We start from the raw sequence: 12,768 nt of genomic DNA, 5'->3' as shown, positions 1-12,768 counted from the left end.
GGATGGGAACCCCTGATCAAAGTAATTAGGTCCTCGGCCATTTTAAGCATCTGTTTCTTTGGCATGGATCACTGTCCAGGAGAATGCTGTACTTGTTTCCTTGTCTTTAAAGGTGTTTTAGCCTTTGTCTTGGTTGCTGAAGTGGTCTTGATAGTAAGCTGTGTAGGTCTGAAAACACCCTCAGAAGCAGATGCCTGCTCAGCGGCTTCGGACCCATCTGAGGGAGTAGTTTCCGTAGGCCCAATACCTTGAGTTTCCAGAGGCCTAGTTGTCTCCACGTGGGAGTTGGAGGCGGCCTGTGGTTCTGAGGTAGCGGGTGTCAGGGGCTGCGAAAGCTCCTCACTGAGAACCGGCGACTGGCCTAGAAGAGGCTTCGTCTGTTTTGGACCTCGGATGCCAGTCCTTTTCTTTTTCCTTGCACTTTTTATGAACTCCGGTCGTTGGCTGTTCCGACGGCATTATACAGTTAAACTTTCGGCCAAAGTAATGGAAAGCAAAATCGTACCGACGCTTAATAGTGCGTTGGTTAAATCTAGCACAAAACCGACAACCAGCAACGTTGTGGTCAGGGCCTAGGCAAGGAATACAGTAAGAATGAAAATAGTTATGAGGTATTTGCTTCCCACAAGAAATACAATTGTTAACTTTTACTGACATCGGTCTGGAGCAAGAAAAAGTTTCCCCAATGGGGTACTTAGCTTTATTGAAGACCTTGGATCTGAAATTCAATTTCGAAACTCTCTGGAGTCGGCCGACCGGCACTTGCGAACTGCTTTTGCTTCGGGCACTGCGCGGCAAGAAAGACTGAAGAAAATGGTGTCGGCTGCATCTTATATGCCCCTGGCGCACTGACGTCAGGGAAGAGGCGACAGCAACCGACGCCAGACCAGGACTTTGGAATTCAGGCCGACTGCAGGCAGTCTGCCAGCAGGATAACCCAAGTGTAATGACTGCAACAGTGAAACACGATGAACATCCCCATCAGCAGTACACTACAGACATGTTAAACATCTAAAAATGATAATTAGAAAAAAGAAAATATTGGCCGCTTAGTAGAATGCTCTCCCCTTAATATAATATAATAAGTTTTCAAAAAAGTTAATGCAGGGAGAGTGGCAAAACGAACAGTTAGTGACACACACTATCAAACCTTGAAAATGGCGCCAAAAGTATAAATTCAAAGTCTCAGCAATGCCAGCAGTTATTCACTTCACCGTAGATCTAAAAATGATACATTACACTGTAACTATGCTAGATCAGTTAAACATGCCCAGTACACTCCATAAAAGGAACAGCAGTCGTATCAATGTCGGGAAATAATGGTTTCAAGATCCTCAACATCATTCTTCCTGGGCTAAAGTAAGCAAGCAGGAAACACACCACTATCCTCATCTCCAAAGGCGGGAAGCTTGCACTCACTTGATGCTATGGATAAGAAGTAAATTGCAGATGGGAGTTGGGTGTCTCCATCTTCCAAGGATCTGCATGCCAGAAGCAGCAATGGGGTGTGCGGGGCCTGTACAATATCTTCCTCAAACACCAAAGTGTGTTCTATAAGGGTGTGCTCTTACATAAGTGAAAGTGGATCTTTATCTACAGCCCTAATGACACAGGCATCTTTATGGGTCCAACTGACATGAAAGTACTCACGGATGGGGGGGTGGGGTGTCCTCAATTCTGGAAGGGAATTTATCCTTAGCTGGAGAGTAGAGGATAGACAGTAACAGTAAGGCACTAACTTTAGCCTAAGCAATGAACCTCCTCTAAAGGAGTCAAAGACCTTTGCCTCATCAGTGAACCACAAGCTGGGTTACACTAGACATTCAAGTGTGAAATGGGCAGTGCTGACATGTCAGGACAGTAGAAAGACAGCTGTTGGAGGTGCAGCTCTCCTGCTCCCCTCCCCATCAGCTGACTATACACACAAGTTATAGTGCTCAGTAACAAGAGAAAAGAGAAGAGTGAAAAACATGAGCGAGAAAGGAGAACAGTGAAAAAACAAGAGCGAGAAAGGAGAAGAGTGAAAAAACACGAGCGAGAAATGAGAAGAGTGAAAAAACACGAGCGAGAAAGGAGAAGAGTGAAAAAACACGAGCGAGAAAGGAGAAGAATGAAAAACATGAACGAGAAAGGAGAAGAGTGAACAAACACGAGCGAGAAAGGAGAAGAGTGAAAAACATGAGCGAGAAAGGAGAAGAGTGAAGAACACGAGCAAGAAAGAAGAGTGAAAAACACGAGCGAGAAAGGAGAAGAGTGAAAAACATGAGCGAGAAAGGAGAAGAGTGAAGAACACGAGCAAGAAAGGAGAAGAGTGAACAAACACAAATGAGAAAGGAGAAGAGTGAACAAACACGAGCGAGAAAGAAGAGTGAAAAAACACGAGCGAGAAAAGAGAAGAGTGAAAAGACACGAACGAGAAAGGAGAAGAGTGAACACACACAAGCAAGAAAGGAGGAAGAGTGAAAAACACGAGCGAGAAAGGAGAAGAGTGAAGAACACGAGCGAGAAAGGACAAGAGTGAACAAACGCAAGCGAGAAAGGAGAAGAGTGAAAAACATGAGCCAGAGATTTGCACAAACACTCTGAAGGAGGCAGCTTTGACCAATGCCTGTCCTCCAAATTTTTGTACCTTCTTCTATATCCATCAAACTAGTGACTGTCCTGCCAATTCCTATTTTGGCTACCCTCCAAGGACACCATCCTCTATAAGATGATACAAAACTTTTTTCATCTGTTCACTTGCAGGTAAGCTGTACTGAACAGTCTGAAATCACGGCGGTTCTTCACACGACAGGGCTTTTACAAAGCAGTACAATCTGTGTAGCTGCAGGACATGGTCTGTAACTGAATAATTTCAGAAATAATTCTGTAACATTTGTTTCTTAGCTACGGAAAGTGAGAAACTACTAACTTTATAAGCCAGGCTTAAACACCGAGCTGAGTGACAAAAAACATATGGGGAGTGCAACAGCTGGTGCAGAACCCTCCCAGCCTACAGCATGACATCACAATGTGTGTTGGGAGTAGCTGGTTCACTACCCTCCCAGGCCAGAGCATCACATCACACTTTATGGTGGCAGTAGCTAGTGCAGGCCCCTCCCAGCCTAGATTGTAACATCACAGTGTGTGTTGGGAGTACCTGGTGCAGCACCCTACCAACTCAGAGAAGTGACACCATGATGTATGGCGGCAGTAGTTAGTGCACTACCCTCCCAGCCCAGAGCAAGGCATCACATTGTATGGTGGCAGTAGAAGTACCTTCTCAGGCTCAAGTGTGACATCAAGTTTTGTGCTGGCAGCAGCTGATTCCCAGGTTCATAGATAAGTACTAGGACTAGCTGCCCTTGTGGGGCATTTTAATCCTAGCCAATTTCCCTTGGTAAGAATCAAACCCTATACCTCTTGTCAATGAAGTAAGCACCTTAACCACTGAGCCAACCCCCAACCCTTTTCATATGACCATGGTAGAACTTAAACCTAGAATCCTCTGATCCGAAGTCAGACACCTTATCTGTAAGGCCACATGCAGCATCCCCCCACACTCAGCCACGACTGTGACATCACAATGTGTGGTGGCAGTAGCTAGTGCAGTACCCTCCCAGCCCACAGTGTGACATCACAAAGTGTGGTGACAGTAGATAGTGTAGTACCCTCCCAAGTCTCTGTGACATCATATGTGTCGGTAAATAATAGTGCAGCACCACTTCAGCCCTGAGTGAGACATCATGATGTCTGCATTAGCTTTGATTGTGAACTCATGACATACATTTTGGCAGAAGCTTGCAACTTGCTCTCCAAGCATACCCAGAATATGACATCACCACATCCTCCTGGAATATGACATCACCACATCCTCCTGACAACAAGTCTGACATCAAGTCATATGTTGGCATGTACGTGCATCTCGCTTTCCAGTAGAGAGTGTGATGTCACAATGTGTGATGGTAGGAGTTTGCCATGTGTCCTCCTAGCCAAGTCTGACCTGTCAGTTACCAGCAGAAGGCTATCATGCCCTCAGCAAGGGAAGTGCAGATTTCAGAAATGGGAACACCAGAAAAAGAAATCACTACAGTTACTCAGTGCAAAGGGACCTTCAAAATTAGATCTATGTTCTAAACACTTTTTTTACCAGAACAGTGTATTATTTAACTGAATATGCAATTTTCACAAATATCTGTTTCTGTGCCTAGTTTCAAAGGACAGTTTGGAAGCAATATTACCTACCTTTGGCTGCCCCCCTCCCCAAAAAAGATGTTCAACACCAGCAAACCCACAGACACAACTCCACTCCACCATGTAATGTAAAACTTGCTGAATTAAACGAGACATAATTACCACAGTAGCCCTAGCAATACTCTTGACTAAAAGCCTCTGAACTACTAAAAAAGATGAGAAGCTTCATGCAACAGTCAATTTATTAACTACCTCAAAAACAGTTGTGGACCACCTACTTCCACTTAGACTCTGGATCAGTTCAGACCTTTTCCAGACATGAGGACAACTAGAGAAACATACTACACCCCATGTAGTAGGCTAATGGAACTCACATTTGCATCATACACTGAAGACTTGTCACTATAGTTAAGTTGTTCATTTCAAACTTCAACACTCTAAAGGCACTATTCAAGAACTCCAGCCAAAAGGGTTGCACTGTAATCCACAGGAACCTTAACATTCTCATCAAACCCAGTACACCAAAGTGACTTCCACCAAAAATGAGTCTAAAACTAATGTAGCAGTACACAATGACATCATAATTCTGCTGAGAGTAAGAGGATGAAACGACAAAACAGATCTGAATGCCATCAGAATGAAGAATGGTCTAATCACACAAAGACAAAAAAGAAAAGAAAAATAAACCAGTACAGCTTGTGATTCTCACTACCACTCAGTCCCCAAAACCTCTCAGTCCTGTGCTCGTCACTTCTCTGCGAAGTCTGCAGAATTAATCAGTGGTGCAGACTCGTTTAATAAATACTGTCTAACTCTGGCAGTCAGATTAAGTAGAAGCCTAACAAATTCACAGAGAGCAGAATGTCACCATCCTCAGGACAACAGGTTTTCTGCATTAAACTTCAAGTCTTATCCAGGTTTTTGCAATAACACAATCACTATCATGACCAGTTAAAGTTTACTGCCCAACGATCAAGAGAGTGGCTTCAAATCTTACCGGTCGTAGTAGTCGCCCTGAAAATCGTAGTCCAGGTCGAAGGATGACCTGAGGCAAACAGAAACAGGTATGAGTTAAAACAACAGTCTATACTGGGAAAACTTCAAATGACTGTTCCCCTAACATGATGACAAATTTCCAAAATCTGAAATTGAAGACTATTTATAGATGCCATAACAACAAATTCAGGTGCTAAGAGAACCAGCATCCTAGTTCACTTACACACTCAAGGCAACTGTTTATAAATCCACAGTACTGCTAAAATCGTATCCCATTGTTCACAGATGGCTTAGGAACCCAGCAATTTCTGTTTCTGCACTTCTAATATACAGTTCAATGCCACAGCCATATGCACAACTGACCAGTTTTTAATATTAAGTTGTACTAATCTACTAAAATCCAGAACCTATTTTTGGACAATACAGAAGCACTGGGGAAACAAACTCCTAAGATGCATGCTTATGCAAGTGAAAGCTGGGGGGAATCAAACCTAGAACTACTGTAAGCCAAGTGTTCTGTCCACTACAATTACTAGGGACATCACACTCTTACTGCTACTGTAAGCCACGTATTCTGTCCATTGTAATTAATAAGGACATTCTGTTCATCATGAAACGGCCACACCTCTGAAACAATACTGTTTATTTTCAAGCTTCACCTCACTGCTGCCAGGACACACATCTCCTACTCCCCGATGATGCAACAGCCATGGGGACAACACCCAAAACAAGTCAAAGCCTCTCTTTTGTCTGACAATACCCCATGGTTCAAAACCTCTCTTCTATAAACCAAACGCAAATGTATTGCTTTAATGCTTCCCATTCAAAGGAGTAAGACAACAGCATGCTGACACCACCTGCTGCTGCACTGCAACACTACTGTAATACTCAGCTCCACACAGTAACGTTTCAAACTCCATAAACCTAATAACCAGACTTGGTTAAGGGCAGGGACTAACATTACAACAATTATAGCTACTCAGCCTTGGTGCAAGTAATATAGTTGCAGAATTTTTACTGTTTCAATTCAGTGCAAAGACAATAAGCGTCAAGCACCAACACAGTCTTCAGTCCTAAACTAACACAACCAAAAAGTCATTGTTTGCTCTCAATCAACCAGTTGCATAAAACAGTAAGCACAGTTCTTCTTGAGCCTTGTTTTTAGGACCTTTCCAGAACAATGTTACATAATTCAAAGGAACTAATATCAACTTAGACATAACTACCATCTAACTTAAGGACAAGCTGTCTAGTCACTCTGACCCTCCCCCAACAGAAAAAAAGTAAGGTAACCTCAGCAACCCAATCATTCAACAGTGCCCCTCTTAAAAGGGCACAGCAATACGTTTAATTCTATTGGCAGCGGATACTATTGGTTAGTAACTACTTTTCACACAAAAAAATAATGGAACAGTGAATTCTACATCACGTTAAGTACTTTACATACTGACAGACATTATATTCATCACATTAATTTAAGGTATTCAAATGAACAGCTATTATAACATAGCAAGAAAAAGATTTAACGCAGTACAGACAATAGTGGAGTCAGTAAACAATAATGCACAATTCCCTACTGTATTTTTTGAGCGTTGAGTTAGCCCAACACAGTGAGTGAAACACATACAAAGAAATGTTTCCAAGAACAAATCAGCAGTTTGAAGTGCTGTTTAGGAAGACTGAGTGCACACCTGTGCCACAGCCACCACGCTGTCACTGCATAGCTATAATGCCAAAGTAACGTCTGTGGCATCAAAGAAAGTTACTGCTGATCATTCCTTCTGCCTTTCAGGCTTCTTCCACTCCTATTGAGTTGTTTCTAGAACACTGCATGGGATTTAACCTACTCCAAAAGGGCCATCCAACATGGATGCAACAGATAAGGACTGCATGCAATGTCTGACTTAACTCCCACCTTTCATCACTCATTTTTTGGAACACTTCAGCACCTAAATTACAGCAGAGAGAGACTGGCTGGAATTAGATAATCCCATGAACCCGAAACAAAGACCAAACTCCTGCTTAAGCCAACACCAAGGACTGGGAAGCCCAAGGTTCCATTCTTCCAATCAGATGAGAAGCCAAAAAGTGTAGAAACATTACTAACATTTCTCCACATCTATCATACTCAAATGTTTAAAATTCAAAACATGACAGCCATTGAAATATCTTGCATCAAGCTCATTTCAACATTTCTTAGCGTTTTTTTATATTATGCTATAACTCAACATTTTTAATCCAACTTTTGGTTACACGAAACTGCTGCATATGTTTCAGTTGAAGTCTTCAATATTTATAAATGTTTGTTTACATTGATACTTAAAAACTACTGTTTCCTTTAAACAATCCATAGGATATTCCTTCAAACAATCCTTTTGAAATAACGTCTTCTGAACTTTCCCACCACTTTGTTGAGAAGCACGTGGCCACATTTTCTGTTAAAACTGTATTTCTCATCAAATGACTGTTTATTGTTTATCGTCTACTTAATTTGCCCCATAATGGGACCCCACTTTGCACTGGTCTTTTATTTTTTAACTCAGTTTTTGCCTTCTTTTTAGAAATGTTTTATCTCTCAACTTCTCCCAAGCCCCCCCCCCCCGAAACAGACACACTGTAACGACACACTGCAGCGACACACTGTTAGCGGCACACTAACGACACACTAAAGTGACACACTAACGAGCACTGTAGCGACACACTGTAACGAGCACTGTAGTGACACACTGTAGCGGCACACTGTTAATGACACACTAAAGCGACACACTAACGAGCACTGTAGCGACACACTGTAACGAGCACTGTAGCGACACACTGTAACAACACACTGTAGCTACACACTGTAACGACCACTGTAGCAACACACTGTAATGAGCACTGTAGCGACACACTGTAACAACACACTGTAGCGACACACTGTAACGAGCACTGTAACAACACACTGTAGCGACACACTGTAACGAGCACTGTAGCGACACACTGTAATGAGCACTGTAGCGACACACTGTAACGAGCACTGTAGCGACACACTGTAACGAGCACTGTAGCGACACACTGTAATGAGCACTGTAACAACACACTGTAGCGACACACTGTAATGAGCACTGTAGCGACACACTGTAACAACACACTGTAACGAGCACTGTAGCGACACACTGTAACGAGCACTGTAGCGACACTGTAATGAGCACTGTAGTGACACACTGTAACAACACACTGTAGCGACACACTGTAACGAGCACTGTAGCGACACACTGTAACAACACACTGTAGCTACACACTGTAACGAGCACTGTAGCGACACTGTAATGAGCACTGTAGTGACACACTGTAACAACACACTGTAGCGACACACTGTAACGAGCACTGTAGCGACACACTGTAATGAGCACTGTAGCGACACTGTAATGAGCACTGTAGTGACACACTGTAACAACACACTGTAATGAGCACTGTAGCGACACACTGTAACAACACACTGTAGCGACACACTGTAATGACTTTTAATTACTATTTTCTAGCACCTCAAACATTTTCAAATTCTATCACTTTCTTCTGTTCTGACACATTTTTTTTATTTTTAAACTCTTTTAGTTCTTTCCACCTCTTTTCAATCTTGATTGTTCTGAAAAGGATTTTCTTTCAGAATTAAGCATAATCTTTCTACAATGCCCTTCACAAACATCACATTATCTACCACAACTTATAAAACACAAAACTAATGAGGCATATTTATTCCCCTTCCTATATAAAATATCCCTTTTAGCATTTTAGACTTGAACTTCAAAAAAGTCCTAAAAAGCATCCACTACTACTTCTGTAAGGGTTAAGGGAAATGGGTATCTCCTGGTTTTATCCACCACTTTCATACCAATCACATATTCTCTCTAAAATGTACAGCCTTTTGTGAATTATACATATCACTCCTTTGTGAATTTCCACCATTTCTTTAGCAATGTTTAATCTCGTATAATCCCACAGTAACTCATCCCGATTCCACTCCTCTTTTCAGTGTTCTGCAGTCTCCATGCACATTTTTCAACAATCTGAGGAAAAGTTCTTATTGAAGATCATTTTCCCAGTGCTATTCATTCTTCGCTGCTTCTCCCTGGCAACAGCTGCCATCATAATGTGCCTCCTTTCACCAAAAACTCCATCTCTTCCTCTGTTTGCCTGAACAGATTATTCCTGTACCTCCAATACAACAGACCATGCATTTTCCATTGAAGCTCCATTACAGCAGAACACGCATTTTCCACTGCAGCTCCATTACAATAAACCACGCATTTTCCATTGCAGCTTCATTACAACAGACCACACATTTTCAATTGTAGCTCATTAGGGTCTATATCACACAAATGAAATTCCAAAATACCGATCATCATAAGCTCGAACTTGGAATTTTGAAATGTAATAACATTCAACACTCAGAATAGCGAATTTTCTCCCCCAGGGAAAAAAAATTGCTGTTCCGAGAAACATACACACAACACAAGCACATCAAAATAAATAATCCACAGACATACACTTAACAAAACCCTACTTCTAACCCTACGCTAAACTGTACAAACATTCCTATCTATCCACTAACCTTAACCCGCACCCTAACCCTAAGGTCCGTAACTATCGCACCACAGTGGAGGAAATAGCGAAGCCATGCAACAGCCCACAGAAATCTTCCCCTACATAAGAATTCGATGTTCCGCGGCTTCGCTAGTTTCAGCCTTCGATGTAGTGGTTTCAATATTATAACAGCTGAAGTTTTGCAACTTCGATGTTATAATATAAACCCGCTCATTATAATAGACCATGCACTTTCCACTGTAGCTCCATTATAACAGACCACGCATTTTCCAGTGTAGCTCCATTACAATAGAGCACAGACTTTCCATGAGGAGACTTCGTAATAATTGTATCTAAAACCATTTTGAGGATACCTGTAGAGCATTACCACCCTAGTATTACCACCCTAATGCTATTTGTATCTGCCATTATGCCAACACAACTAACACTTCAACCTTTCCAACAATAGAAGTGAACTCAACAGCACCCAACCAGTGGGGACTAGGGGAACTTTCTCTAGTGACCTGTCCAAATGCTCACCAGTCTATATAAATACTGCCTTCATTCCCAACCCACAAAAGTCACAGGCCTAGTGGGACTAACCTAGCGAGTAAAAATAAATAAACGCAGGAAATCCAGAGGTGCTACACATGGCTGCGTGTCTCCACAGATAACTCACTATATAATAGATAAAGCACTTTTTTACTTAATTAGGTCACTCAAGGTGAATTCGAAATATACTGTGAGACTGTCCTGTGCATTATGATTACTGAAGAAATGTCAAAAATGTGATTTTGGAGGAGGACACGACTAAAATTGTCATGTGTAAGATGCAGACTCAAACAAAGAGGTTTGACAATCACAATGAAAAGTCACTGCAACTTCACATTACAGAAGTTAAGAGCTGTGTTTAGAAGGGACCAAACAGGACTTCCTGGCAATTAATAGTATTACTGGCTGGATATACACATCTGAAAGAAACAATTACGTTTTGGAATGAAAACACGCTGTTATGATGATGGCAAAGCAGAATATCAGTGAGACTTGCTGAAAACTGTTGGACAACTGGAGTATGTGGACTCAAAGCTGTTTTTGAAGGAAGATGAAGCTCACAGAAGGAACCTGAGATAGGCTTGTGTGCTTGAAAGACAGAAAGGAGTTCATTTGTTAAGCTTAATGACGTCACAATGGACTGGTTCCACAAGGACTTCTTTGGGAAGTGAGAAAAGTGTTTTGCTTGCCACTGGCTCTTAAATTTAGGAATGCTAAGATAATTCTGATTTGAAAACACGGCATGAAAAGGAACATATATCTGGTGGGGTACAGCATTTTACTGTATCTGGATGTATAATTTGCACGGATGATGGCTTTTTGAAGGTTTTGTTGCAGCACTGACTCCACACTGAGCTGGTTAAGGAGTGTAAATGAAAAGTTAAAATAGTGATGGACTTCCTTTTCCTGTGATATCAGATGGAATGTTAAAGCTTACTAATGTGGAAGCAGGAGTTGCTCAGAGTTGGAGCACGAGGTACAATTTAAAAAGAGCAGAAATTTGTTTTGTAATGTGCCAGGAAAACAACAGTGCAAGAACTTGAAGATTTTAACATGAATGCAGCTGGACTGCTTTAATTATTTCATGTGCTTATTTAATGTGGATTTACTTACCATTTTAGTAGTAGATCTAGACTTACTGATAATTGCATTGGCTCAGCTTGGAGAACTGTTGTTAGATATATTATAATGTTATGATATGATAACATAATGTTAGACAAAGAGCAAACAGAGCACATTTTAGAAGGATATGTCAGTTGTAAAGATCACTGAACCCCTATGAAACAAGATGATGCCCCTAACAACTTTGGAATTCTGGATACAAGTTTTCAGAAATCTCAGGAATCAAGAGTGTTTAGAAGGAAATAAAAATCAGAAAAAAAAGAAGACGTTCACAACAAATAGCAAGGAAGAAAAAGAAACTGATAAACATCTGTAAAGTACCGAGAAGACATAGTAAAAAGAACACTGCTTGCTTATTATCTCAGATATAGGGAAGGATAACATCTTCTATTAGATAATCTTCAGTCTGATAAACATCTGTAAAGTACCGAGAAGACGTAGTAAAAAGAACACTGCTTGGTTATTATCTCAGATATAGGGAAGGATAACATCTTCTATTAGGTAATCTTCAGTCTGATAAACATCTGTAAAGTACAGAGAAGACATAGTAAAAAGAACGCTGCTTGCTTATTATCTCAGATATAGGGAAGGATAACATCTTCTATTAGATAATCTTCAGTCCGATAAACATCTGTAAAGTACCAAGAAGACGTAGTAAAAAGAACGCTGCTTGCTTATTATCTCAGATATAGGGAAGGATAACATCTTCTATTAGATAATCTTCAGTCTGATAAACATCTGTAAAGTACCAAGAAGAAGTAGTAAAAAGAACGCTGCTTGCTTATTATCTCATATATAGGGAAGGATAACATTTTTCTATTAGATAATCTTCAGTCTACAGAAGGACGTAGAATGTTTCCAAAATGTAAAAGTTTAAAGAGACAAGGGGCAGGAGAAAAGAAGAAATAAAAACTGAATGTGGCAGAATTGAAGAACATTACTGTTAAGAAAAAAGATGAGAAAGAAAGATGGACGTTGACAACATGGCTGAAGTTGTGGATATACAAAGCCAGCTGGATGAGAAATGTATGCTTGCAAATGTAATACGCAATGAAAACAGCAGCATTAATATGGCTAATGGTGATGAAGATCACTCCTGTGTAATAATTAATAGAGCAGATATTACTGTATTAGAAGCTGAAGATTCTTCAGAGATGGCCAGCAAAGATATTCTTGTAATTGGAGATTCAATTATTAGAGAAATTTATACTTACATTTGCAGAGAAGATAATGATCATTGAACAGTGTTATACAATGATCATTGAACAGTGTTATACAATGATCACTGAAAGTACAGTTTTGTACCTACCATAAATGTAGATGTTCGAGGATTCCCTTGCTGCAGTCCTGACAATTGGGTAT

The 12,768-nt window shown here is 40.9% G+C and overlaps 1 protein-coding gene across 2 annotated transcripts in view; it reads right to left on the bottom strand.

Moving 5' to 3' along the window:
• Window positions 1-12,768, bottom strand: part of HNRNPC (heterogeneous nuclear ribonucleoprotein C) — a 1,329,577-nt gene that overhangs the window by 592,027 nt on the left and 724,782 nt on the right. Inside the window, exon 5 of one of the 2 annotated variants that reach the window (XM_044058018.1) lies at window positions 5,171-5,218. The exons of the other annotated variant lie outside the window; for it this stretch is intronic. Within the exon in view, the coding sequence (XP_043913953.1) occupies window positions 5,171-5,218 (48 nt within the window). The remainder of the gene's footprint in view (window positions 1-5,170; window positions 5,219-12,768) is intronic. 2 annotated transcript variants of the gene reach the window in all.

This window comes from Protopterus annectens, chromosome 16.part0 (genome assembly GCF_019279795.1).
Source record: "Protopterus annectens isolate FY-2018-M chromosome 16.part0, PAN1.0, whole genome shotgun sequence".
Lineage (NCBI taxonomy): Eukaryota > Metazoa > Chordata > Ceratodontiformes > Protopteridae > Protopterus > Protopterus annectens.
This window is presented reverse-complemented; position numbering and strand designations above follow the sequence as displayed.